This window comes from Entamoeba invadens, assembly GCF_000330505.1.
Source record: "Entamoeba invadens IP1 unplaced genomic scaffold scaff_1105074725543, whole genome shotgun sequence".
In the NCBI taxonomy this organism is placed as follows: domain Eukaryota; phylum Evosea; order Mastigamoebida; family Endamoebidae; genus Entamoeba; species Entamoeba invadens.
The window spans coordinates 363328-389829 of NW_004191832.1; the positions used below are offsets into that span (position 1 = coordinate 363328).

Here is a 26502-nt window from a genome sequence, read left to right on the forward strand (position 1 = left end):
ACTGTATTCACAATGGTTGGCAATTCAAATCTCCACATTGATGGTGGGTTATCATGTGAACAAAATTCAGTTTTTGCAGTCAGAGATTCATCAACTCTTTCTACAACAAATGACATAATTTTAAAAGATCAGTCGCAATTCAATTTGTTTGATGATGTGGATTTAAAAACTAATAATGTTATACAATACAATGAATCATTTTTATCTGTTTCAGATTATCATATTACCCGATTTGATTTAAATACCATATATTTATTCAACAATTCGACATTTAAAATTAAAACAAAATTTCAGATTGATAGTCATTTTAAATTAAGAATTTTTGACAATGCTATTTTTGAGATGGAACAAGGCACTGAATTATTTAATTTAGAAGATATTGATATAAATATTAAAGGAAGTGTAAAACTGGATTCTATACACAACATGTCATTTTTAAATTCGTTTCATAATTCTTCATTGTTTTTAAACCAATATGCCACAATTGAAAAAATTCACGGATTACCATTTAAACAATACGCCTATTTTCAAATGGGTGTTTTTTCAAAAATAAAAAGTTTAGATAATTTAGAATTAAAAGAATATTCAAAATTCGATATGTTAAACAATTCAATAATTGAAGAAGCGGATCGTTTTTATTTAGAAATAAACACGGTCTTTACAATGTACAATTATTCATCTATGTTGAATTTGAATAATTTGTCAATGACTGGAAATTCCAATTTTTTATTATTAGAAAATTCTTTTGTAAATACCATACAAAACTTTGAATTAAATAGAAATAGCAATTGTCAAATGTTTTCCCAATCAAAATTTAATTTTGTGTCCAATATGATCATCAGAGGTTACTCAACTTTTGTTATGAATTCAAGCGAAATAACTCAAGTTCAAAATTACATTAAAATAAGTGGCAGTGCGTTGTTTGTAATGTACAATGATTCAATAATAAGAAATGTCACACAAATTCAAATCAACAATTATAATAACAAATTTGAAATGAATAATAGTTCCTTTTTAAATACCTCCAATTTTGAAATCACAGACGGAACTTTTGTGTTAAATATAGATGGCGATAGAAACAGTGTTAACAGCACTAACTTTTTATGTGAAAACAATGGTAAATTTGAAGTGACAAACACTTCTTATATTACAATTCAAGATACTTTGATATTGGATTCGTGTAATTTAAAAACAGCGAATAGAACCATCAGAGATTTGCCAATATTTTTCACTTATCAAATAAATTCAACCGATTTTTCCTTTCAAAGTTTGTCAGAAGTCTATTTAGCAATTTCAGTAAATCCAATTCAAACAACACTTCCACAAAACACAAAACTGCTCTTTGGTAATCATTTGTTAAGACTTGGAACTTCAAACAAAGTGTTTTGCCATTTGAAAACCATTGATGGTGATTATAGTGAGCCATACTGTCCTTGTGATTCAGTTAATTGTTATATCACACCACTCAAAAATATAACTATTTTTAATTTAATCGTTGATACAGTAACAAATCCACATCAAAAATTCGGCGAAGTCGAAGAAGAACTTGACATTGAAAGTGTTGCAATTGGAAATAAAAAAGTCTCCTTTTTTAAGACAGACAACTTTATTCTTGGTGTAAATTCACAGATTGATAAGTTGATCACAAACATTTCATCTCTAACAAAAACTATTCTTATGATTTCAAATCAAAGTTTTGTATTTCAAAAAGTTGTTTCAAAAGCAATTTATACAACTCAAAAAAAACCAAATTTTTAATTTATCCAACATGTGAAAATGGAGGTATTTTCAACACAACAATGTGACAATTGTTTGGATTCAATTTGTATTGACTGTTCTTACAATTCAAAAAAATGTTTAAGATGTCAACAGGAATATTATATTACCAATGACAGTAAATGCGTTGAAATACCGAACTGTTTGTTGAAACGATCAAATCGATGTCTAAAATGTTCAAATGGGTATTTACTTTCTGAGAATCACTGTCAAAATACATCATCTTGTCTGATTCAAACTTTAAATGGTACATGTCAAATTTGTGGTATAGACAAATTATATATAATTGACAATGGTAGTTGTAAAATTCCTGATACCAATTCCATAATAGTTAATCAAAATAATATAATTGCTTGTAAAAGTGCGTATATAACAAATTCCAACATTTGTCAAAAGTGCTCTGATCTCTACAAATCAAGTGAAGTGTGTGAAAATGGTCGTCCCACAAAATGTGAAATTGAATTTGAAATGAATAAATCTGGACAATGTGAACACAATAACTGTTCTGATCCAAATGATGAAAACGGAAGATGTACTTCATTTATCAACAAGTGCACTTTCATTACAAATTCAAAGTGTTTGGAGTGTTATAATAATTTGATTTTAAACAATGCAGAATGTCATACAAATGACGATTCACAATGCACAAATCAGAGTTTGGTTTCTTGTTTGCGATGTAACGACTCTTATTGTTTTAATTCATCATCCAACAGATGTGAAAGATGCGATTCAAATTGTTTGACTTGTGTCATAAATCCGACTTATTGTCTTTCATGTCCATTGGGATTTTACATTTCAAATAATATTTGCAAAACAAATTCTGAATTGGTGGGAATTTGCACACAATTTATATCATCTGGTGGATGTGCCAAATGCGCTGAAGGTTATTACAGAAACGGGTTGGACTGTTATAAATGTGATCTTTCATGTTCATTGTGCAATACAAATTCGACATGTTTGACTTGTAATTCAACAAATTACAAAACATGGAGTGGAGACTGTAAACCACAAAATAGTTTAATAGGATGTGATGTGAATGTCACACAATATGGATGCACGCGATGTAAAGAAGGGTATTTTCAAGTGAATATAAATGAATGCAAAAATTGTAATACAACATGTCTAACATGTTCGTCTCAAAGAAGTTGCGAATCGTGTTTATCATCGAAGGTCTTATTTTCAAGTGGAATATGTGTGACACTTTCTCAAATAACAAAGTGTAAAGAAATAAAAAATTCAAAATGCAACAAATGTTCATTCTGGTATGCACCAAGTTTAGATGGGACTTATTGTGAAAAGAAAATAGTATTGTGGGTTGTACTTGTTATAGTTCTATTTATTATTTTTGTATTATCAATTCTTGTTATAGCATTAATATTTTCCATGAAGAGAATTTTAAAAATGATTCACACAAAGGAGTTAAAAAGAACAACAACTATATTCGAAATGGAGAAATCAAATGTAAAATTCATTTCACTTGCAAACAACATTTGCGTTTCTTCAAAAGAACTCAATTTCAATTCTGAAGTAGAAGAAATTCCTGTCAACACAGAAACAAAAATTGTGTTTTGTGTGGGCAATATGTCCAAAGGCGTCTTGAAAATTCAATTCACAACTACAACACAAATTGACAAATTTACGATAAGAGTAACACCAGAAGTCATCATGTTAAAAAAGAAATTTGCATGTGAATTTTCGATATATTCGAAACCCAAATGCACGTGTCAGATAAATAACACCATTTGCATAGTCTCAAAAAATCTCAAAACAAACGTCGAAAATATTAACGAAATTGTAATGAAAGGAATTACTAGTCATTCTACAAGAATAGATTATGACGAGTTGCTTGAAGAATCAAAATTGGGTGAAGGATCTTTTGGTGTTGTTTACAAAGGAAAATACAGAGGAAACGATGTTGCTATTAAAAAAATGAAACAAAAAGAAGATGGCAAAACTGATAGTGGAGACAAATCAGATGATGAGTTTGAAAAAGAAGTTGCAATGCTTGATAAATTCAGGTGTGATTATATAATCCATTTTTATGGTGCCGTGTTTATACCAAATAAAATGTGTATGGTAACCGAATTTGCATTGTTTGGTTCATTACAAGATTTAATGAAACATAAAAATAGAGAAAAAATTGAAATGAAACTTCGAATAAAATTGATGTTAGATACATTAAATGGTATAATTTATTTACACACAAATGGGATATTACACAGAGACATCAAACCAGACAACATACTTGTTATTTCAATTGATTTTGACAACAATGTAAATGCCAAACTGACTGATTTTGGAAGTGCAAGAAATGTTAACTTGCTAATGACTAACATGACATTCACAAAGGGAATTGGTACACCAGTCTACATGGCGCCCGAAATGTTAAAACGAGAAAATTACAAGAAACCTGCTGATATATACTCTTTAGCTATAACCATGTTCGAGTGTTTTTCATGGAGTTATGCATATTCTAAAGATAAATTTAAATTTCCTTGGTCAACTGCAGAGTTTGTTATAAAAGGGTCACGATTACCAAAGCCAGATGATATGAATCAAAATATAAACGATATTATCTGTGGTTGTTGGAAAAATGAACCTTCAAAAAGAAGTTCTTTGGAAAACGTCAAATATGAGCTTGAAACGATATTTAATCACATTTAATAATATTTTTTAATTTTTCAAATTAAGTTGATTAAAAAATCAATAAATTTAAAATATATAAAAAAACAAAAAAAACAAAAAAAAACAAAAAAAAACAAAAATAAACAAAATTAAAAGTCGTCACATAGCTTTTTTTACTTTTACTGTCACTATTTTATTTCTTTTATTTCTTATTTTTCAACTTAAACGGTCAAATTATTTTAGTTTAGTTTTATGATAAATGAAATTGACATAAGAAGGTTTTTTATATCAAGCTAAATATGAGAATTTAGCGTATTTTTAATAAATTCAGCAGTAAATTTAAAGTTAAGACAAAAAAGGCTTCTATAGACAATATTCATTCTGTTACATTTTCAACTTTATTAAAATATAGTTTTCTCTGATATATGTTTTGATAATGAGAAAAATTCAAAATCAGTTGTTGTTAACGACTCAGAGTTGTTAGTATCCATAGTTTCAAGTTTAACATCCAATGTAATTGTATTGTATTTTGAATGATAACCGAAAAAAATATCTATTATCACTATTGAATGTAAAAATACTAATAATATTAATTTTAACTTTTGGTTGTTGTTTGCTGTCGAAAAAAAGTTGATTCGAACACAAAAGATTATTTGCACAGTCATTATAATACTTTGACGCACTAATTATATCCGTTGTAATTTGATTCAAAATTGTCGATTTGAGTGCTCCAAATTTGGTTAACGGTTAACCTAACAAACCTTGTTTTTATGCCTTTTTTATATCAGCATTGTCAAAGATTTAATTGATAATCCATACGCTATATTGGTTGTTGTTAGATCGGTTGATGATATCAGACTCTGCATTTGTAATCGAGTGGTTTTACTTAAAGAAATTATCAAAATTATTGACCTCAAGTATTGCATTAATGTTGTGATCAATCACAAATGTTTTGAAATTGATATTTTGTACTTAAATTTGACATTTCACAAATTTCTTCAGAATGAAAGACATCACACGGACAGTTGATAGTTAAAAACTGTTTGTCATAGTCATCTGTTTTTGTTGTTAAATAACAAATAAGATCGTCTGAATCTGCGCATTCGTTGGTTCTGCTAGTTTATTTGGAGTTGAGTGTGACTACCTTTGTATGAACAAGATTTGTTGAATCCAAAAGAACAACATCAAAACACTGAGATGGTGCATTTGAAATATTTGTGACAGTTGATTTATGTTTGGTATTTTTGGTTGTTAACAAACAAACAAACAAATGCAATTGGTGTCAAAATAATAATCATTACATGATTAGTGATCATAATTTTATGTATCTATTTGAATTAAATTCATTATTTCAAAAATTACTATATTTAGTATTACTTGTTGTTCAAGTCAAATAAAGTAAATTCAATTTTTTAAGTTGATGTAAAAGTGTGTTTACTGGTATCTAAAAATAATAATTTAATGTGTTTTTTTGTTTGTTTGTTTGTTTTTTTGTTTGTTTGTTTGTTTGTTTGTTTGTTTGTTTGTTTGTTTTAAGTCCTATTTTTGTGTAAATAATACAAAACATACAAAAAAATCATAGTTACAATCAGACTCGTCATATTAATTACCATTAAATTATATTTAGCAATAACTATATTAATCTTGTAATACTATAAATATGTCTGTGCCTCATTATGTGTTAGATGCATCGATGCCTTTGACGTATGTGAAACATTCTTAAAAAATAAAACGATTTGTACTTCTAATGATCAGTCTTCAGCATAACACCACTTGTAATTGTATCAAACAGTCTTCAACATACATTATTTATAATGTATTTTTAATTTATAATTGTTTAAATATCATTTTTATCTCTTTTTCTCTTTATCATTATACAAATTTTTTAATTATTTTTATTATTTTTATTTTATATTTATATAAAATAATTTAAAATTTTATTAGTCAATTTTGTTAAAAAATTTGTGGAAAAAACATAATTTCACAATACGGTTATATATTTCAAATTAATTAATATTTATATTTAGTTGTTTCCAATAATAATAACATTAGTATAAATAATAAATAGAACAAAAAATTTGAAAAATTGTTGATATTTTTTAGTTAAAAATTATAAATAATGATTTAAATATTAGGTTTCAAACTTTAAAACGCCAACATACCTAATCCCCAACAAACCAATACTGTTAAAAAGAGCAGTGTTTTTGTTTTTTTGAAAAAAAATATATTATACAGTGTAGTTCAATTATAGTAAAATGAAAATGGAATAACGAGTTCAAATTGTGAACTAAAAACAAATAAAATGTGAAAAAAAATGAAAAAAATATAAAATTTCATGACAAAAAAGTAAAAAATGGCAAAATAAGAATACTGGTAAAATGTAATAACATTTATTCCGAATCAAATAAATATGTTTTTTATACACCAAACAAAAAAATGGTTTTGAGTTGAAACGAAATACAAATTGCAAAAGTACCATCAACACATCAGTGATAATTAAAAAATAAACAAAATTTGTGTACACACAACAGTCTTTATAAAAAATATAAACTTTTCAAAAAATCCATTATATTAACTGTGTGTTTTTTTCAGACAGTACGATGTAGCAAGATTTTTTGACTGTTTTTTTCTCTATAATATATTTTTATCATCTTTTAGTATTTACAATAAAGTGACTAATCTCTTGAAGAGTGTTTATCAAAAGAAATTAAAATATAACAAGCAATCATTAAAAACAGTTTTTAGTGTTAAATATATATTGTTTTTAAAACGATTACCCTTCATTACATATATCCACATATTTTTATATTGTTGTCTGACTTTTTGTCTAATACATGGACTGTTTAACCAATTGTTTGTTAACAACTTTTGACAGGTTGATGCATACAATTACATATTTTTAATAATCTATTGAAAAGAGTGTTTAAAATGAATAAGGAAACCATAACTCTATTTTTTATTTTTCAAACAACAAAAAATCAAACTTCTTTGTTTATCAATGCTATTTTATTGATTTATTTGGTATATATTTTTAATTTTTGTTGTTTTTTACATTATTAGTAATTTATCTTTTTATTGTCAATTAAAATTTTTAAAATATTATTATTATTTATATTTGGGTTGCTTAATAATGAATTGCAGAAACATCACTGTCTGCAAAAGCGATGTATAATGGATTCGTTTTATCGTTATTATATTTTACAACTATTTCGACTTTATCATTTCACTATGACACAGAAGCACGTTACTCAATGTTAATATCAATTACAAATATTAATTTGCGTCATTCAGTGAACACAACCAATTTTATTTTTTATATTACGACTATTATAATTTATTTGTTTTGTCAAATAAGAAATGGCAATTTTCAAGTTGGTTATGTGTACTTTTATCATTGTCTTTAGATTTTATGAATAATTTTCTCGGAGTTGGCATATAATAGTCTGTCTCGATAAGATTAACTATATTTTATTATAAATAACCATTTTTATTAATTATTGTTTGTATTTTTATATTATTAAAATTTATATAACTTTCGAGCAGGACACAAATTCAATTTAGATATTGAGACGCCTTTTTGAAATTAAATACAGAAATCGAATATTTTAAAACTATAAGCTACTACCATAATCAATCTCAGTTGATTTTACACATTGACACTTTCACATTGAGATTGATTCAATTCAAAACTGGATTGAATGAATGACACATTAAATATTCGCTGCGTTTTTGGGGTTTCTTTAATATATTTAAAAGTCATAATTTTTGTTATAAATAAATTGTTTCAAAATGCTTCATTTAAGTTTTTTATTGTTAAATTGTGTTGTATTTATTAAATAATAAATCAAATGATTAATTTGATAACTTTCAAATTTGCTTTCTTTTATATTTGCCAAACATTATTTTCAATTACAAAATCAAACATCAAGTGGTCGCAATTGACTGTTTATGGAGTAATACAACCATAACAACAATACTATATTACGTATTCGAAACGTCAATTTTATTAACGGGAATATTAAAAAATTCAACCATTGTTTGGTTTTACAAGTATTTTTAATTATTTTTTGTTTTAATTAATGTTTTTAAAATAATATAAATTGTTTTTTGAATTTATAACAATAAATATTATATTTTACTATAATTTGCTAAAGCCGACCTTTTCCACCAACTCTTTATTATTTTGGTTGTATTTTTTGTTCTGTTTTGCTTTTAAATTTTTAAAAAAAAATAAATGCACAAAACGATTTTTTGGTATGAAAAATAAAAATAATTCGATTATGATAATTTTATATTATTTGTTTTTATCTATTTATTTAGGAAAATCACCTAATAAAATATCAAAATTATTTAAACAGTTTTGGGACAAATTTTTAAAAAACTGTCAAAAAGAGCAGTATTGGGTTGTCGGCGAGTTAATCAAATGATCTTGAAAAAGAAATAATGGCATTTTATCTTTTTGGATAAAATAAATAATCCTATTCACAAAAAAATATTTTTGCTCAATTTGATGAAAATAATCATAAAAATTAAGAAATATGCTGTTTTGGGAAAGTTTTTGATTAATATGCTCAAAACTGCACTTTATTCCGTCCTTCAAATAATAAGACCAAAAGTATTATGTAAAACTAATTATTACCAGAATAAAAATTTAAATATTTAAACCAAAAACCAAAGAAAAATAAAACAAATAAGTTTTTGAGAAAAAAATTTGATTGAATGGCATAAATAAATAAAAGGGAAAATGTTATTGGAATTAAGTAAAAAATGTCGTCATTTCATTATGTGTTAGAACATAACATATAATTTAACTTGTTTAAACCTTAAAGTAATCACTGTTTCATTGTATTCATCAAACACGAATAGGTGTATAAAAAACACAAAAAAGTTTTTATATGTTTTTCATTTTAAATATCATCAATATTATAACCAAAATATAAAATAAAGCGACTTGAAATCTCTTCACAAATTAATTTATATAAAAATTCGTTGTTTTATTATATGAAAATTAAAAAATATAAATTGACATTATAAGGTTGGACGATACCATATAAATATATTTTATATTATGTTAATTTAGTTGTGTTCTAAACAGCACATTTGATTATAAAAAACAATAATAGTTTTATGTTCAAAATTTAATACAAGTTGTTAACAACTTTAAATCAACTTGTCAAAATTTAACAATTTGTTTTGATTTATAAAAACAATTTATGACAAATTAAAAATACATAATATTTTTAATTAGTTTTGTGTATAATCCCTTTCCAAACACAGTTAAATAATCATTGAATTGTTGTAATGTTACACTATTATATTATCAATTATTTTTTTAAACAAATTGTCAATATTAATATTACAAACACTTTCCTTTTTATTTTGAATTTGAAACGTGTTTTATTCAAATAATTATTTAAATTTGTATTTTGCGTACATGTCAAATAACAATATACTTTATTTTATCAGTAGTACATCGATTTGTTGAATAATTAATTAAAACACTTCGAAAATCTCAATAATTATTATTACATAAAAAACAAGTAATGTTTGTTGATGAAAATACAACACATCAAACAATTAAATGTTCATATTTATGTTATAAAAATTATTCAAAAAGATGGTTGTGATACATTACAATTACACAGAAATTGACAATTAATAAAACATAATAACAAAATGGTAATACAAATTGTTTTCTGTCTTTTTGTTTTCTATTTTTTTCTTTTCTGAATAAATAATTACTCTTTATCATAATTTACTTGAGTATTTTTTTTACACAAACGACAAACTATTACCATTAATTTAATTTACTATATTTTAAAACTATTAAAAAACTATGGAGATTTGTTATGGCTTTTCAAAACTACATGAAACTATACATTCTATTCCTCATTATTTAAATGGTTTTCTTTTTTACCATTATTTTAAAATGTGTATAGTTTGGACGATTTTGCGGCTAGCCATTTTTTTATCACTACTGGCTGACAAATCCTAAGAATTTTTTTATTCAACGAATTAAAAATAATAGTTCCAAAAACAAATTCTGGCTGAAAATATTTAAAAATTAACACGGGCTAGCCACCAGTTGAATCCAGTTTGCAGCTTTGAATTCAATACACCCCGTTTAAATATTTTTAACCAGCTGTTATTAGTTCTGTCATTATCATTATAAATACTTTAACTATATAATATTACATTTCTTTCTTTCCTTGACGCTCATGACACATCTAATTTCTTTTATTTTTATTTTAATATTATCAGTTTTACTTGTTTGATTTATTGTCATATTTTATTGTTTTAAGCGTGTTCGTTAACATGTTTTTGAATTGATTTACATCTTTTTTGTTAAGGTCGCGTACTTATAAATCGTTTTATTCGTTGTTGTAAAAAAGCTTGTTTTTTGTTTTTGTGTAAATTGTTGAATATCAAATTTATTGTTTTTTGCATGTAATTTTAAAGTTGTAAAAAACAACCAATGAAAATCGATAAATAAAGTAATAAAACAAATAAGTTTTCAGACTGTCTTCAGGATAAATTGTAAAAATTGAAAAAAAAATAAAAAATGTGTTATTTAATTTAAGTTTGAACCAAACTTTTACAATATTATTATTGCCGAAATTGAGGTTTTATAATGTTAGAATTTATACGAGGTGATCAACATTTTGGTAAAAAAATTGTGACTTGGGTAATTAGGATTAAGATTTTGGAAATTTCTGGTTTGAACTTAACCTTTTATTTTCATGTTCAATTCTTAAACTAATCAATGTTTAATTGTATTCATTTTTAATTAATAGTTGTATTATCTAACAAAATCAGGGTTTTAATAAGTTTTAGTAAATTAATAATTAGCATTATAATGACTCAAATAATAAACATTGTTACTTATAATTTATAAGGGATTCATGAGGATTGTTAATTTTTCTGAGGATGGTAAATATCTTAAACATAATTTCTTTCAATTTCGATTTTTTTGCCTAAGATCAAAAAGGTATATTTTGAAACACATGATTTTCTTTAAAAATGCTATTTATGGATTTTTTGAAAGATGATTCTTTCAGTTGATTTTTACAAAAAATAATCTACTTCTATTTTCTGATTTACCACAAGACTAACTTTGGTTTATATGAAAACATTTGACAGACATTTAAATTATCGAAAAAGTCGATTTTTTAATCAAAATCACAAAACAAATTAATCGAACAATTTTTAATCTTTTTTTACAAAAATAATTTATTATAAATCAATTTATGATATTTCAAACAATAAAAATTGATAGCAAATAACATATTTATAATGTATACTCTATGCGATGACAATTTATGTATTTGCACAAATTCAAAACGCGAGGTTTTGAAGATCGATAAAACAACGACTGATAAATAAACAAATTTTAAAATAAAATCATTTTTGTTTTAAACGGTTTTATTTATATTTCAAAACATATATACATAAGAAATATATGTTTATATTATTTTTTTTATAATACAATATTAATTTCAATAGAAATGTGTTCAATTTAATAATCAATTTTATATTATTTGGAGTTTTGTTGTGTTTTGACGATTTTTGATATAATCAATTAACAAAACCCACTTTATAAAAATTCTTTGATAATTTTATTTATAGAATTTTAAATCAATAATGGCAGTGCTATAAATATCTCTGAGGATGGTAAGTCGTGTAACAAACAGTCATTATCAACACAGACTTAAAAATCTAAAAAGTGAAATGACGTGTTCCCATATTCAAAAATAGTAACTTACTCAATATACATTTCAGACAGATGTAAAAGTGTAAACTTTCTATTTCTGTCATCCTCAGAAAATAATTGCCATCCTCAGAACTCTAAATCTGTTTAAAACACAAGTTAATATCAAAATGAAACATTCATATTAAAATATACACAACATGATTAACTTTGTTATTACAATAAATTTGAATAATTGCATAAATTACAAAATTATTTATAAATTTGTTATTTTATAATTACATTTTTAGAAAATCAGTGTTTTCGACTTTTTCAATTTTCATTTTGATTAAAAAACAATTATCAATTTAAACGTAGATTTTAATTATTATGTTATAAAGACGGATTCGAAAATAATTTCAATAAGTATATAATCATAATATGAACAAGTTTAATTCATGTTTTGTTATTTCCCGTCTCAAATTCGAGAGATATAATTATTGTTTTTGTTTACTGATTATTGTGGCGATTTTTTGATTGTATTTATTTTTTTTGGCATTTATGACAAATTATTACCATTATTTAAAATTCGAACTTTGACTCGAAATATTAAGTGTAAATTATAACTTGAGTTATGAAAATGGGCCTTATGGGGAACTGAACATTATGGATTTGATTTTTGTATCCTCAGAAAAATATTTTTAATAAGGATAGCTTTAATCCTGAGGATACACCTTATCCTCAAGAAACCCTTTATTTGAACGATGTTTTACTGACCAAATAAGGAAAGTGCTTAATTTATAATAATAATAGTGTTTTGCAAAAAATATTTTTGAATATTTTTTGTTGCTTATTTGCAAATGCCAATCAATGTTGTGTATATATGTGATTTGATTATCTTTTGTTGTTATATCGAAGAGATAACAAAATCGACACGTTTTATCTTATTATTACCATATTGAACATGTTCTGTTTAATTTGTCATTCGAATGCTTGATACATTTACAGTGTCGTTGAATTTTAATTTGTTCTTCATAATATCTTTTCATAGTTAACATATATTTGCAAATATTGGTAATTTTTCCAAGCTTAAAATAAATGTAATTGAATGGTTAAACTTCATTTGGTCATATGAATATAATAAAGAGAAACAGTCAGATAATCTTCAGTTGTCATTATTTTAATTTGATGTGTTTGTTTATTAAATTCTTGCTTTAAATATTAATTATTTTTTCTATTTTTATTTTTTGTATTTTTTATCTAAAACAAAAACAATAAACTATTTATATTATGTTGTAACACATAATATTTGCATATTTATATGCCATGTTCTGATTTCTTTGAGGTTTAATATAGTATTCAATACACACATTTTTTTATTTTTGTTTTTTTAAAAAAAAATATAATTCAAAAATATTTAATATAAATGTGCTGTTTATCCTACCAATTAAAAATAGTCAATACAAAGCCATTGTGTCTTTTTTCTTTAGTATTTAGTCTATTTATTGATATTTTATTTAATTTAAAAATATGTGTACAGTTGGAGTAATAACCTGTCAACCGGAACTAACCTGTCAGCCATTTTTTAAATTCAATTTATGGTATTTTAACCATTAATTTGTCTTTTTTAGATTATTCAAGTTCAACAAAATCAATAACAAAAAGCAATGAACAAATGAGATGTTTTCTTCGTATTTCAAAAACGAAAAAAAGCCGAAAAAAACTTCAAAAATTTCCAAAATTTGTTCTCATTTCACCAAAAAGAGTCATCGTTTTTTTTAAAACATTTTCTTTTTTACTTGGTTATATTTTCTTGATTTTTTTTAGAAAATGTCTTCTCGTATTGAATCAATTTCAAAGTCTTTACCAAAAAGTTAAAGTGGAAGATATTCAAATCCCCAAAAACCCCAATTTTTGCACAAAACAATCCATTATTTTTATTTAAACAATTTTCTTTTAGGTTTTAAATCGTTCATAACTTTAAACATCCTTTTCATGTTGCCAAGTTTTTCATCACTGAATCTGATGTCCTATTTCCCTAATCCTCAAAATCTCGTTGTCGCTGATCACAACACTGAAATTCCAAAAGAGACAAAACAGTTGAAGAAACCTTCTCTTTCACAAAACAGCATGCGTCAAAATGTCCAGAAATCAAAAGAGAATGGTATCTCTCCAAAGAGACTTCTTCTTGTTGAACAGGCTCTTGAACAAGCTTGGCAGGATGAGACATTTTTGAAGGAGACTTCCATGCGTGAACAAATCCATTATTTGCATTACAAACTTCATCACTCAACAAGAACTATCCAGATGCTTTATGGTGCTTCAAAATCCACGATAGACACCCACACCAGAAGAAAAATCGGAGAATTGAAGAACGGCAAACCTCCAAAAATCTCCAAAGATGTTGATAACAAAATCGACAAGTGGCTTGTCACTTGTAAACGAAAGGGAATTGCATGTACTGTCACTGAAATTCTTCGGTACCTGAGTCAAAAAGTACCCGACATTGAAATATCGCGACGGGGTCTCATTAAACACATGAAGAAGTTGAAGATTGGTCTCAAGAAAGCAACTGCAGAAGATCTAGACAGAATCTCCATCAATTCAGAGAACATTGTTGATAACTTCAAAGAGCTCAAAAAGTTTGACAATATACCAGCAGCCCTATGTGTAAACATCGATGAAATGGGAAGCAACGATTGGGCAGACAGAAAGAATCTATACATCTTCCAGAGTAATGAGGATAAGACAACCCCAAAGCACGGTTGTAGCAGGTCAAGTAAACATTCCACAGCGATAGTTGGAATTTGTGCGGATGGAACAACGTTGCCTTTCGGCATTGTCATCAACCAAAAACAGTTCTTTTGCGAAGCCAAAGAGAAGTTCCCCGACTGTTTCGTCTATTACACAAACAACGGGTTCGTCAACAAATATATCTTCAAGCATTGTATGGCGCAGATCATCAAAGTGATCGTCAAAAAGAGAACAGAACTTGGTCTTGATGGTAGTTGGGGACTTATCACAATGGACAACTTTTCGGGACATCTTGACGAGGAGCTTCTTGGATGGCTCGAAGCAAACCAGATCAAATTGCACACATACTGCCCCCCATTCAAGTCACCTCACTCAACCACTCGATCTGTGTTTTTTTTGGAGCAGTCAAAAAACACTCAAACGCAGCAAAGTCACTTGTTCGAAAGAGCGCTCCCACCAAAGAAATCACCACTATGTTTTCAGAAGTTGAACAAGAAGATGAGTCCGACCAGGAAGTCAACGACGCCTTCAATGAATTCATCGAAGATCCAGAGGACGTAGAGATTATGAAGTCGTTTGCAATGGAAGATGAAGCAATCAACAAAGTCCTTAATGGAAACAAAAGATCTCCAAACGGAAGGCAAATCAGCCTCAAAATCTCCTCACTTCTCAAGACTCTGAGTGATCACTCAACCATTGGAACAGTGGTGGCTTCATTTGAGAGAAGTGGGATTGTCGTCAGAGAGGTAGATGGTATCAAACGAATAAGAATTGACCCGAATCGAGCTGCGCGGTTTGTAAAAGAATATACTTGCATCGCGACAAGAACGGACATTCTGAAAATGTCGGAAATTCCGAATGAACCCGTTCTCATTGGGACTGTCGATGAAAAGGTTGTTGAAGTTCCCAACCTTTTGTCGACTCTGGTTGCGACGATCACAAAAGGTGTCGAAGCAATAGAGAACATTTGTTGTTCCGAAGAAATGAGACAGAGTGTAATCCTGATACAGAACGAGATCCAGAAACCGACAGAGTTTAAAGAAAGATACAACCCAAGTGAGAAGTCTTTGGAACCAGTTAAGTTTTATCTGGATCAAGACAAAAGGAGATACTTTGTTTCCAGCAAGCATGGTGACGATATCACGTTTTCAAGGAGGTGGTTCGAAAGGATGGATGGTGTTAATGTAACAGTGGTTCAACCCGATTGCCCCATAACCCTAATTCAAAACATCCCAGGAAGTTCCCAACAAAACGAGCAAAGAGGAAGAAGAACAAGTCTTAGAGGAAAAGCTCCAAGCAATAACAGAAGAATGGACACCAACAGCATTTCCAACGCCGGTCAAGAGACTTCCATCCATAATACTCAACAAGTAGAATTGCGACTGCCCCGGTTGGATTCTTTTCAACCTGACGGTTCTGGAACCCCCAGTTTCCAACCCACCTTCGCTGTTAATTATGTGACACTCGGAACCCCATTCGAAACACTGGGGTATTTTCAAAGAAGACAAACCTTTTTTTCTCCTCAATTCTTCCCACATAGTGAATTGCAACAGCGTGGCGGAATGTTTTCCCAGCATCCCACCCATCAGCTTCAGCTGAGGTTGGTCCTCGATGACCAAGGCGTTGATGAAGAACATCACAATTAAGATGTCTTTTACTCTCATCGTTTTTCTTTTTTAGTTTTATTTTTTTACAAAACCCAAAAATACCAAAAAAGCTGACATGTTTCATTTTTGAGACAAGATCTCAAAAAACAAATGCCATAAAAAACGTACTAATCCGGGTTTTAGGCTTCCTAAAGGAAAATGGCTGACAGGTTAGTACCTCACCTGTATATTTTTAAGTTTAAACAAAAGTATTATTTTTATTGTTAATTGCTCTGTTAATGAAAATAAATTGCAATGTTATTATGTTGTGGTAGTTTTAATTGGGTAGTATATTTTAGTGAATTTCAATGTGTTCACTAAACGATTTTTGGTTTTTTGTTTTATTGTATTTAATTGTATATATTAAAATAATTAAATTAATTAGTTTTATATATTTTATGTTTTTTTACTTAAATTCAAAAGTAACTGATTTTTGAAAAGTCAAGAAATAAATATAAAATTGTCTATCAACAAACACAACAAACTGATAGTGTTCTGTTAATTTCAATATACTTAAATAATAGAATAAAACAATTAATTAGTACCCTAACACAAACCTATTATAACTATTACAAATATCATATTTTTGTTGAACAAAAATGACATTAAACAATAACACTATTTTTTATTATACAGTCGGTTTTTTATTAATTATTACAAATAAGAAACACAACAAAGAAAGTCACAGAAATGTATTTTTATTTAAAATTCAACAAGTTATCTATTGATTAAATTTGTGTTTATTTTTAGATATAAATATATATAATTGACAAATAGTAAAATATTTATAGATTCAATGATAGTTTATTTTGTTTAAATAAATTAATTAACATTTAATTAAAAATCAATTAATCTCAGAATCAGTTGCAAATTGTCATTAAATTATAGGAAAATAAAAAATTAACAAATAAAAATAATTGTGCAATTTCGGGGAAAAGTTCAAAATAAATTATTAATAATTAAATAAAACAAAAAACAGGAATAAATTTTTACAATTATAATTCGTTTGAACATTCTGGAAAAAAACAGGTTTCAAAAAATTTTATAGAAAAATACTGGAAAAATAAAAAAATGTCGTTCACTTGTACTTTAAAAACCAAGTGTACGACAATTTTCTGGTGATCTTAAAATAAACAATAAAATCATGTTAAAAACGTTATTTATTTTTTAATAACTTTTTTAGTTTATAATGTTTACAACTTACAGGAAAAAAGAACAAAAAAATATTATAATTAATATGACTATTTAAAAACCATATGAACAATAACAAAACTGATAACAAAAATAACCTTTTAACCATTTAATAGATCATCTAAAAATTTCTAAAAGTGAATAAACACAGTTGATTTGGTTATTATATATTTGAACACTATAACAAAAAAAATTAAAAAACCAAGAAGATGGTTCAAACTTTTTTCGAATTACAATGGGTTGAAAAATGGGTTGTTCGAAACAAGGTTTATTTTCGATTTTAAAAATTGATTTTAAACTAAAATATAACAATACGATTTTTATTATACCCCAAAATAATCAATTATAATTATTTTTTTAGTAAAACATTTTGGTGATATTTCAAAAATTGAAAAAGTAATATTCAAATGTGTGTTTTAAAAAAGTACACACTAAATATTCCTTTTCAAGTTAAAGAATCAACGATACCCCCTTTTATTTATATATTTAGCTTTTTTTGTTGATTGAAGTAGTTTTGGGAATTTAAAAAAACAATTTAAATACTATAATATTAAACAATAACAATACTTAATCATAAAACAAAAAAGAAAATATCAATTAAGCAAACACATTACCTTGTAGGCAAAGTCTTCCCTCATTATCAAAAGTATTTCATTTCTAAAATTCACTGCCTTTTCAAATGTAAAAGTGTTATTTAATTCTTCGACGGTTTTCAAATACCGAGAACAAATGGTTTCCATGAAATAAGAAACAAATGAACCACATGAAATTCCATCTTGTTGTTCTGGTACTATCACTCTCTCAATTTCATCAACCCATTTATATACTTCTCGTTTAATAAATTCATTTTTAATGAACAATACAACTTGGTTTAAAAACGTGATTCCACACCCTTCATAGCTATTGAAAGTGGCCAAAAAGGTTAATGTTTAAGAAATACACCAATTAACATAAAATGTTCTGCATAATACACAGGAATAAGAATAACATCTTCGTCGATAATTTCATCCATCTGTCCTCTTATTCTTTCTTCGTTTATCACTCCATCCCAGAAGTTATCCCAATCAAACAAAAAAACAGGATTACCCCACTCATAAAGGTTTCTCAATTTTGTCCAAAAACAAAATGCATTAAGTATTAATGTATTCAATCGTTGCGTTTTAATTATTTCGATTAATTCTTTGATGTCACTTCTTGAGTTAAAAAACACTAAATATTCAAACATAGAATTTAAAGAATAGTGTTGTTGTCGAACATTTTTCCAGTTGATTTTGTTGCCGGGATCATCAATTTCCATTTGACTTATATATGTTGTTGATTGTTCATTAATAATATGTATGTCAGATAATTCTAATGTATCGACAGTTTTGTTTGCTTCATAATCACAATCTATTATTTTATTTTGACTGTATGTATTTTCGTCAATTTCGAAATGAAAGTGAAAATCTTGTTTGTCACTACAAGTCAACACCAAGTTTTTTGAACATTCGTTATTTTCGGTCATCAATTCATGTATGTTGTTGGTATCTTCCAACACCGGAGAAATTTCTATTTGATAAAGCGTATTTTCACAAAATACGCTTTATCAAATAGAAATTTGTGCAGATGGTGTACAATTCGTGTCGTCAACTTGTATAATATAATCGGAAAGTACGTGGACTGCATTAACCCGGTTCAAATATGTAACAGTTGCCAAATAATAGGTTCCACTTTCAATATGCATTGCGGATTGATCTTCAAACACCGGAACTTCGACTTCAATCACTTTTTTATTGCATGTGTCATCATTGTCAAAATAAACTCCTTCTCTTGCCCTTGAAATCCACTCTGCTCTTTTTAGATGAAGTTTAGAAGTGTGTTCTTCAGTTATCTTAAGAAGAGACGCTGTGATTAAACACGAAAAAAAAATCATTATTAATTGATCTTGGTATATGGCAATTAATTAAAAAATGTTGATAATTTCTTGATGTTTTTATCGCTTCGTTAAAAACAGAATCATCCATCAATACTTGATTCAAATAAGATTTTGCTATAGAAAAACATTTTTCTATGGCATTTAATTGGGGACTGTAAGGTACAAGAAATGTAACATAAATACCATATTTTCGACTAAGTTCAGTCATTGTTTTTTATGGATTGATGCGTTATCTAAAATCAAATGTAAAAAACAGTCTCCACACCACTTTTGAAATTGAGGAATAAAGACGTGTTCAACTGTATCAATAAAATTTTTGTTTGAACTTTTTTTTGTAATTCGAAAAACAAGTTTCTTTTCAGGAACCATCATACAAAACACTGTTATGTTGGGTTTTCTGATGTGGTTTAAAGTTACACTACAACACTTTCCAATAAGCGAATAACCATTACTCCTTCTTTGATTCAAATTGAAGCCCACTTCGTCAATATATGCAACACGATATTTAAACACTTCGATAAAGTCTATGTGTTCAGCATACACAATTCTTTGTTGAATACGGATTTCTGAATTTTTATCGAATATGTTTCTCTTGACGTTTTTTTAATGACCAACCAAGTTTTTGCACAAGTATAGATATAGTAGATTTTGATAATTTTGATTGCTTAAACATTTTGTTAATAACATTTTCATCTGCACCAAGTTCCATTTCAATTTTCGCAACTTCTTTCATCCACTCCAGTCTGTGTTCATTCACATATTTTGTCAAATTTTTCAATGTTATCTGGTTGTTCTTTCTCAATTCGTCGATTATAAGAGTCAATGTATGATAATCAACTTTGTTGTTTTGTCCAACCTTTGGACCTCTCTGTTGCCCCAATAAATCTTCATTATTCATGGCTCTCCTATAAATATTAATCACTGTTTGGGGACAAACATTAAAAACATTGGCCGTATTATGAGCATTTCGACACCCCAAATAATGAATGAGTATTTTAACATATAATAATTTCCTTTTTTCATTTTCATTTTTGTTTAATTTGATTGAAGTAGAAGACACTAACTGTGTTGGAAACAAGTTTTCTAAAGGTTCTATTGTTAAAGTATTTGTTTTGGACATTTTTTTGATTGTATCATTGTAGGTGTTGAAATGATCATCAAGTAATTTACTTATTAAATACTTTCCACAATATTCAAACTCTATGTCTTCTGATGGTATTTTGAATATTGGGAAATATTCAAATTCTTGTTCTTTTAATTCTTCAATAATTTCTTCTTTTTTAACGTGCCCTATATTGAATGGCGATGCAGTCATACCATACATCTCAAATACCTTTTTTCTGTTATTTCTTCGATAGGCCCTTCTTTCTTCAAATGAAAAAAATAACCAAATTCTTTCATTGTGATTATAATAATGAGTTTTAAGAGTTCTTCAAATTATTTTTTTTTATAATTTTATTTGCCCAAAATTGTTAATTTTTTTAAATGCTTTATTTATATTAATATATGGGGGTATCGTTAATTCTTTAACTGGAAAAGGAATATATTTGTTTTATATCTAAACCATTATACTGCATATAAATATTAATGTTAATAATTTCATTATAACTTTCAATGTCGTAACAATTTGCATTGAAAAAACATATTTTGGCTTAAAACATTACTTTGAATAATTATATTTAAATTATATTTAATATAATTAAACTTTAATTTAACAAACTCATTGTTTGTTATCACGATAATATTTAGTTATATTGTTACACACAATTATTTTGTGGTTATCAATGGACAATATTATTTTCTAAAATGAATTATAATTAAAAGTTTTAAACACAAAATAGCATTAAACCTATTTTATCTATAGTATTGTTCATTTATTAATTGTATTAAACGGTGTCAAATTACAATATTAAACTTCTTAACAAATAGAAATCAGCATTTCTTTAATTCATAATAAATTTAGCGAAAGTATAATATAAAAATTTAAAAATAAACAAATTATTTATAACATTAACAAATTTTTTATTCGCTTTTTTTCCCGAATTTAATGAATTTTGATCGAACAGTTTATGAGGTCGACTCGGTTAGAAAGATTATTTAAAAACATTAAAAACTAAAATAAAAAATTACGATTTAATGAAGAAAATTGACGTCTTTTCAATGCAAATTATTGCAAAATACTTATTAACGCCAACCGATTATCTTTCAATCATCCAAATTTGCAAGAAATATGAGTTTATACTTGACCGTTTCCGGATCAACCCTATTCGAATAAGTCCCGACTCAAAACGTTTATTTCAAAATATTCAGACTCAAATTGTATATACTCCCTATGACATCATCATGACAGTTGATCGTCATATATTTCTATATTTTGTTTCTTATACAGAGTTCATAGAAAAGAACACCAATTTCGAAGTGTACAAAAACGTCCGTTATACATCAGAAGATGTTGAAAAAAATGGAAATAAAATTCCAGATATAGTTTCCACACTTGATTGTGCTGTTTTTGATGACAAAGACGAGTTGATAGAAATCTCAATACCATCTAATGTCACTGAAATTGACAAGTTGGCTTTTGAATCGTGTGGTCTCACAAAAATAGAAATTCCTTCGACAGTCAAAATGATAAGAGAACGTGCATTTGCGTATTGCAGTTCATTGAAAGAAGTCAAATTACCTGAAAATATCACAATGATACCAAATTCGTGTTTTGTTGCATGTTCTGAACTTGAAAACGTAAACTTTCCAAACAGTCTTCAATTCATTGGATCTTTCGCTTTTTCAAATGCGAAACTTGTCGATGTTACAATTCCTGAATTTTGTGACATTGGCGCAGACTGTTTCAGTTCGAATGGGTATTTGACAAGAATTGTTCTGAATGGTGTGTCACACATTCCAAACTCAATGTGTGAATTGTGTTATAATCTTAAAATAGTCGAAATCTCTGATAAGTTAATCGAAATTGGCAATTTGGCTTTCAAATATTGTGGTTCACTCGAATATTTCAATTTCAATGATAATTTGGAATTTATAGGAAATTATGCTTTTAATTATTTACAAATCTCAAAACAGCGAAATTGAAAAAGAACGTCCGTTATATCGGAAAGTTTGCATTTTCGGGATGCGAAAATTTAGAGGAATTTACCGTTATAAATAAAACCGCTTTTGTTGGACTTGGCGTGATAGACAAATGCGACAAGCTAACTAAAATATTAATATCTCCTTACACAGAAAAGAATAAAATTGAAGTCACAGAAAACAAGTTGATAACATTAGCAAACTTCGATTTAAAAAGTGATACTAAATATATTGAAAATGTGTTATTTAATAATGATAACGAAGAAAATGCCGAAATGGACTTTTCAGATATAACAAAAATCGAGTTGAATGAAAATGGAGAAATTACTCATATTGATTTGAACACGTCTTTGGAGCAACTTGATAGCTACCAACTTGTATTAAAATCTGTAACTTCATTATTCATCCCATCGACAGTTGCACTTGTTGGTAACTGTTGTATTAGCCATTATAATCATTTAAAGAACATTGTTGTCCCTAAATACGCAACTGCAATATGCAACAACGCGATAAATTTCGAGTATTTGACGCAAATAGTGTCTTCAAAAAACACAAAACAATTCAATTGCAATTTTATACATTGTAAATTTGAAGTTTTTGAGATCCCAGATGGCGTCAAAGAAATTGAGGAAAACACGTTTTATGATTGTCAAAAATTAACGAAAATTGTTATTCTGTCCACAGTGACTAAAATTAGCGAAAATTTTGTCAGTAATTGCAATAGTCTTACTGAAATTAAAATAGTAAAAAGTGATAACAACATTACCTTATTAGACACCAAAAAGGTAATTTTAAAAAATCAAATATTAACAGGAGACTTATTAAAAAATATTCCTGATTATGTAAACACACTTTATTATGTCACATGTGTTCCAGTTGATGTGACTCAAATTATAATACCAAGTACTATAACTAAAATTGTAAATAATGCATTCTTTGGAATTAATAATCTTTGTGAATTAACACTGCCAGACACTTTGATAGACATCGGAAAACACATTTTCTCTGACAACAAAAAACTTACTAAAATTCATATTGGAAATAACACAAAAAGTGATTTTGATAAATTTGTTGTGAGTTACTGTTGTCATTTGAGACTTTTGAATTGTGGGTATCACTTCGACAATATCGAGTTCACCGATGACGATTTTGATGTTGTTGGAAACAATTTTGAAATGAGCGAAGTGCATCAATTTGAATTGGAAACTAAAACGCTGGAAAATAAAATATTTGAGAATGTTCCACCACTTGTGGCACCATATAACAATTTACTGATAAAGACAAAGCATCTAATTATACCAAAAGAAGTCACTGAAATGGCTAAATATTCTTGTGAAAATTCTTCAATCCGTTCAGTCGAAATTTTAAATATTTCTGTGATAGAGGAAAACGCATTTTCTTGTTGTGATTTTTTGACAAAAGTTGTTTTCAGTCAGAAGTTGAAAAATATTAAAAACGAGGCATTTTTGTCGTGTTATTCACTTAAAGAAATAACATTACCAAAAAATATTCAGACCATTGGGGACAGTAGTTTTGAGAAGTGTTATTCCCTCACAAAAGTGTTTTGTGAAAACGACGATGTGATATATGGAACAAAGTTTTTCGCTTTTTGTGTTTCACTGAAAGAAGTTCCAGTTATAAAGAATATAAACGTTGCGATGTTTTTTGAATGTAAATCGCTGTGTCAAATTTCGTTGAGTCAAAATTGCAAAGAAATTTGTGATTTCGAATTTTATAGATGTTTGTCACTCTCAAAAATCGATATCCCAAAAAGTGTCACAAGAATTGGAGCTTTCAGTTTTAGAAAATGTGTCGCATTGAAAAAAATTGAAATACCATCAAATGTTGTAAATGCAGATGACGGCGCGTTTTATGACTGCAAAAACATTGAAAAAGTTGTTATTTATAATTCCAGTGTTATATGTGGAGTCGATGTGTTTGAAGGGTGTGAGAGAATTACATCTCTGCAAATTGGCACAGAAAAAGAAATATACAAATTTGAAGTGAGTTATACGTTTTATTTACAAATGAAAAATATACCCATTTATTGTGAGAATGTTGTAGTAAAGAGAAGTGATGTTCTTAAATATGGGACTACTACAATGATTAATGAAATTCAATCGAATAATTTGATTCACAGAATTGATGAAGGCTGTTTCTTCAATAACACTGAATTGACCAAAATTGAAATTCCAGAGCATGTCACAGAAATTGGTGATTTTGCTTTTTACAATTGTTTAAATTTGAAAAAAAGTTGTATTACCAACAAACGTTGTGGAAATTTCACATTATTGTTTTGATGCACAAATTTGAGTACATTGGCGTTGAAGGGAAACATTGAAAAATATGGAATATGTTGTTTCAACGAATGTAAGTGGTTAAAAGGCAAAATCAGTGTACTAAATAATTGTTTTGAAATTCAACAAGACAATGATTCTTAATTAATATTAACAGGTAAATATTATAAGAAGGATTTTTGTTCGTTTATAATAAACTAAATAATTTTGCCCATTAAAAAACTCAAAAAAATTGATCATAAATAAATGACTTATTTAAATTTTAGATCGTATTTAAAAATATAATGAAAAGACGTGATAATTAATTTAAGATTTCAAAACAGATAATCAACAAATATCACATGCATTCACAATTCCACGTGAAATGGATACAATGATTAGCAGATAAATAATTTTTGCAATAATTTCACATTTTATTAGATTATCTTTTTAATTAAACCACTTTAAAACATACAACAAATAATCCATGCCTCGGAAAATTTTGTTTTTTTACACTGAAATATTTTTTGGCAAATTAAAATAAAACTCACCTCATCCTTAGAATATTAAAATAGTTTGATAGTAATAACGTTTAGTATTGAAACTATTAACAACTGGTTAATTATAATAGTATACACATAATATAATAAATTATACAAATTTATTATAGCAATATAATAATATTAACTATATATCAACTAATGTTTAACCTATGATAATATATTTATGTATTAAATTATGTAATAAATAATATATTATGAAACAATACATTTTGTCAAAAACAATCAAATAACATTTTTTAAAACAAATATTTTCATTTATATAAACTATATAAGAAATTAATAACAATTTAATATTAATAGTAAAATAAAGTCACACTTAAACTAAAATAATTAATTAAACTATTAATAAATTATTATTAATCTATTAATTAATAATTTAAATTCATTCTGAACATAATTTTTTAATAAAATTAACAAAAAACTAAAAGTATAATAAATTTAATATTTTGATATAATTTAATAATATAAAAATTCAAAAAAATAATGTTGAATAAATTCGAAATAGTATAATAAAATAGTAATTAGAACTAATTATTTGATTATTATAGTTACTATTATTACAATTAAATTTTATTTATTCTTTGGTTTATGTGAACATTCTTGACATGTATTATATTATTTAACCTGTAATTATATACATTATATTACAAATTATAATATTTTTATTAACAAATTTTAATTATTAATTATTGACATGAAGAAATACCATTTTAACCAAACACACCTTAAGAACACTTCAATTACTTTATTACTGTGTTTTCATTGTGTTATAAAATGAATTACTATTTTAAAATAACATTATGGAATTAATTTTTATTTATTAGTAAAATTAATAATAACTTAACTATAAGTTTGTAACAATTATCATTATAATTAAATTGATTATAATTTTATTGTTTAATTGAATAATAATTAATTATAAAATTATTGTTGTTTTATATAATAAACTATCTTTAATAACATATTTAAATATTTTTTTATCATAATT

The 26502-nt window shown here is 26.6% G+C and overlaps 3 protein-coding genes across 3 annotated transcripts; all 3 read left to right on the forward strand.

The window, feature by feature from the left end:
* Positions 1-1776: 1776 nt before the first annotated feature.
* EIN_282340 (protein serine/threonine kinase, putative) lies at positions 1777-4440 on the forward strand (the record flags this gene model as incomplete). Its single annotated transcript, XM_004185151.1, has 1 exon — positions 1777-4440. One exon carries the CDS (start codon positions 1777-1779, stop codon positions 4438-4440), a length of 2664 nt encoding a protein of 887 aa, XP_004185199.1.
* A 17290-nt stretch (positions 4441-21730) lies between these two features.
* On the forward strand, positions 21731-22678 carry EIN_282350 (hypothetical protein; the record flags this gene model as incomplete). Its single annotated transcript, XM_004185152.1, has 1 exon — positions 21731-22678. One exon carries the CDS (start codon positions 21731-21733, stop codon positions 22676-22678), a length of 948 nt encoding a protein of 315 aa, XP_004185200.1.
* Positions 22679-22950: 272 nt separating this feature from the next.
* On the forward strand, positions 22951-25057 carry EIN_282360 (hypothetical protein; the record flags this gene model as incomplete). The annotated part of the gene is made up of 2 exons (XM_004185153.1): positions 22951-24968; positions 25006-25057. The coding sequence occupies 2 exons, from the start codon at positions 22951-22953 to the stop codon at positions 25055-25057; spliced, it is 2070 nt and encodes a 689-aa protein (XP_004185201.1).
* Positions 25058-26502: the final 1445 nt, after the last annotated feature.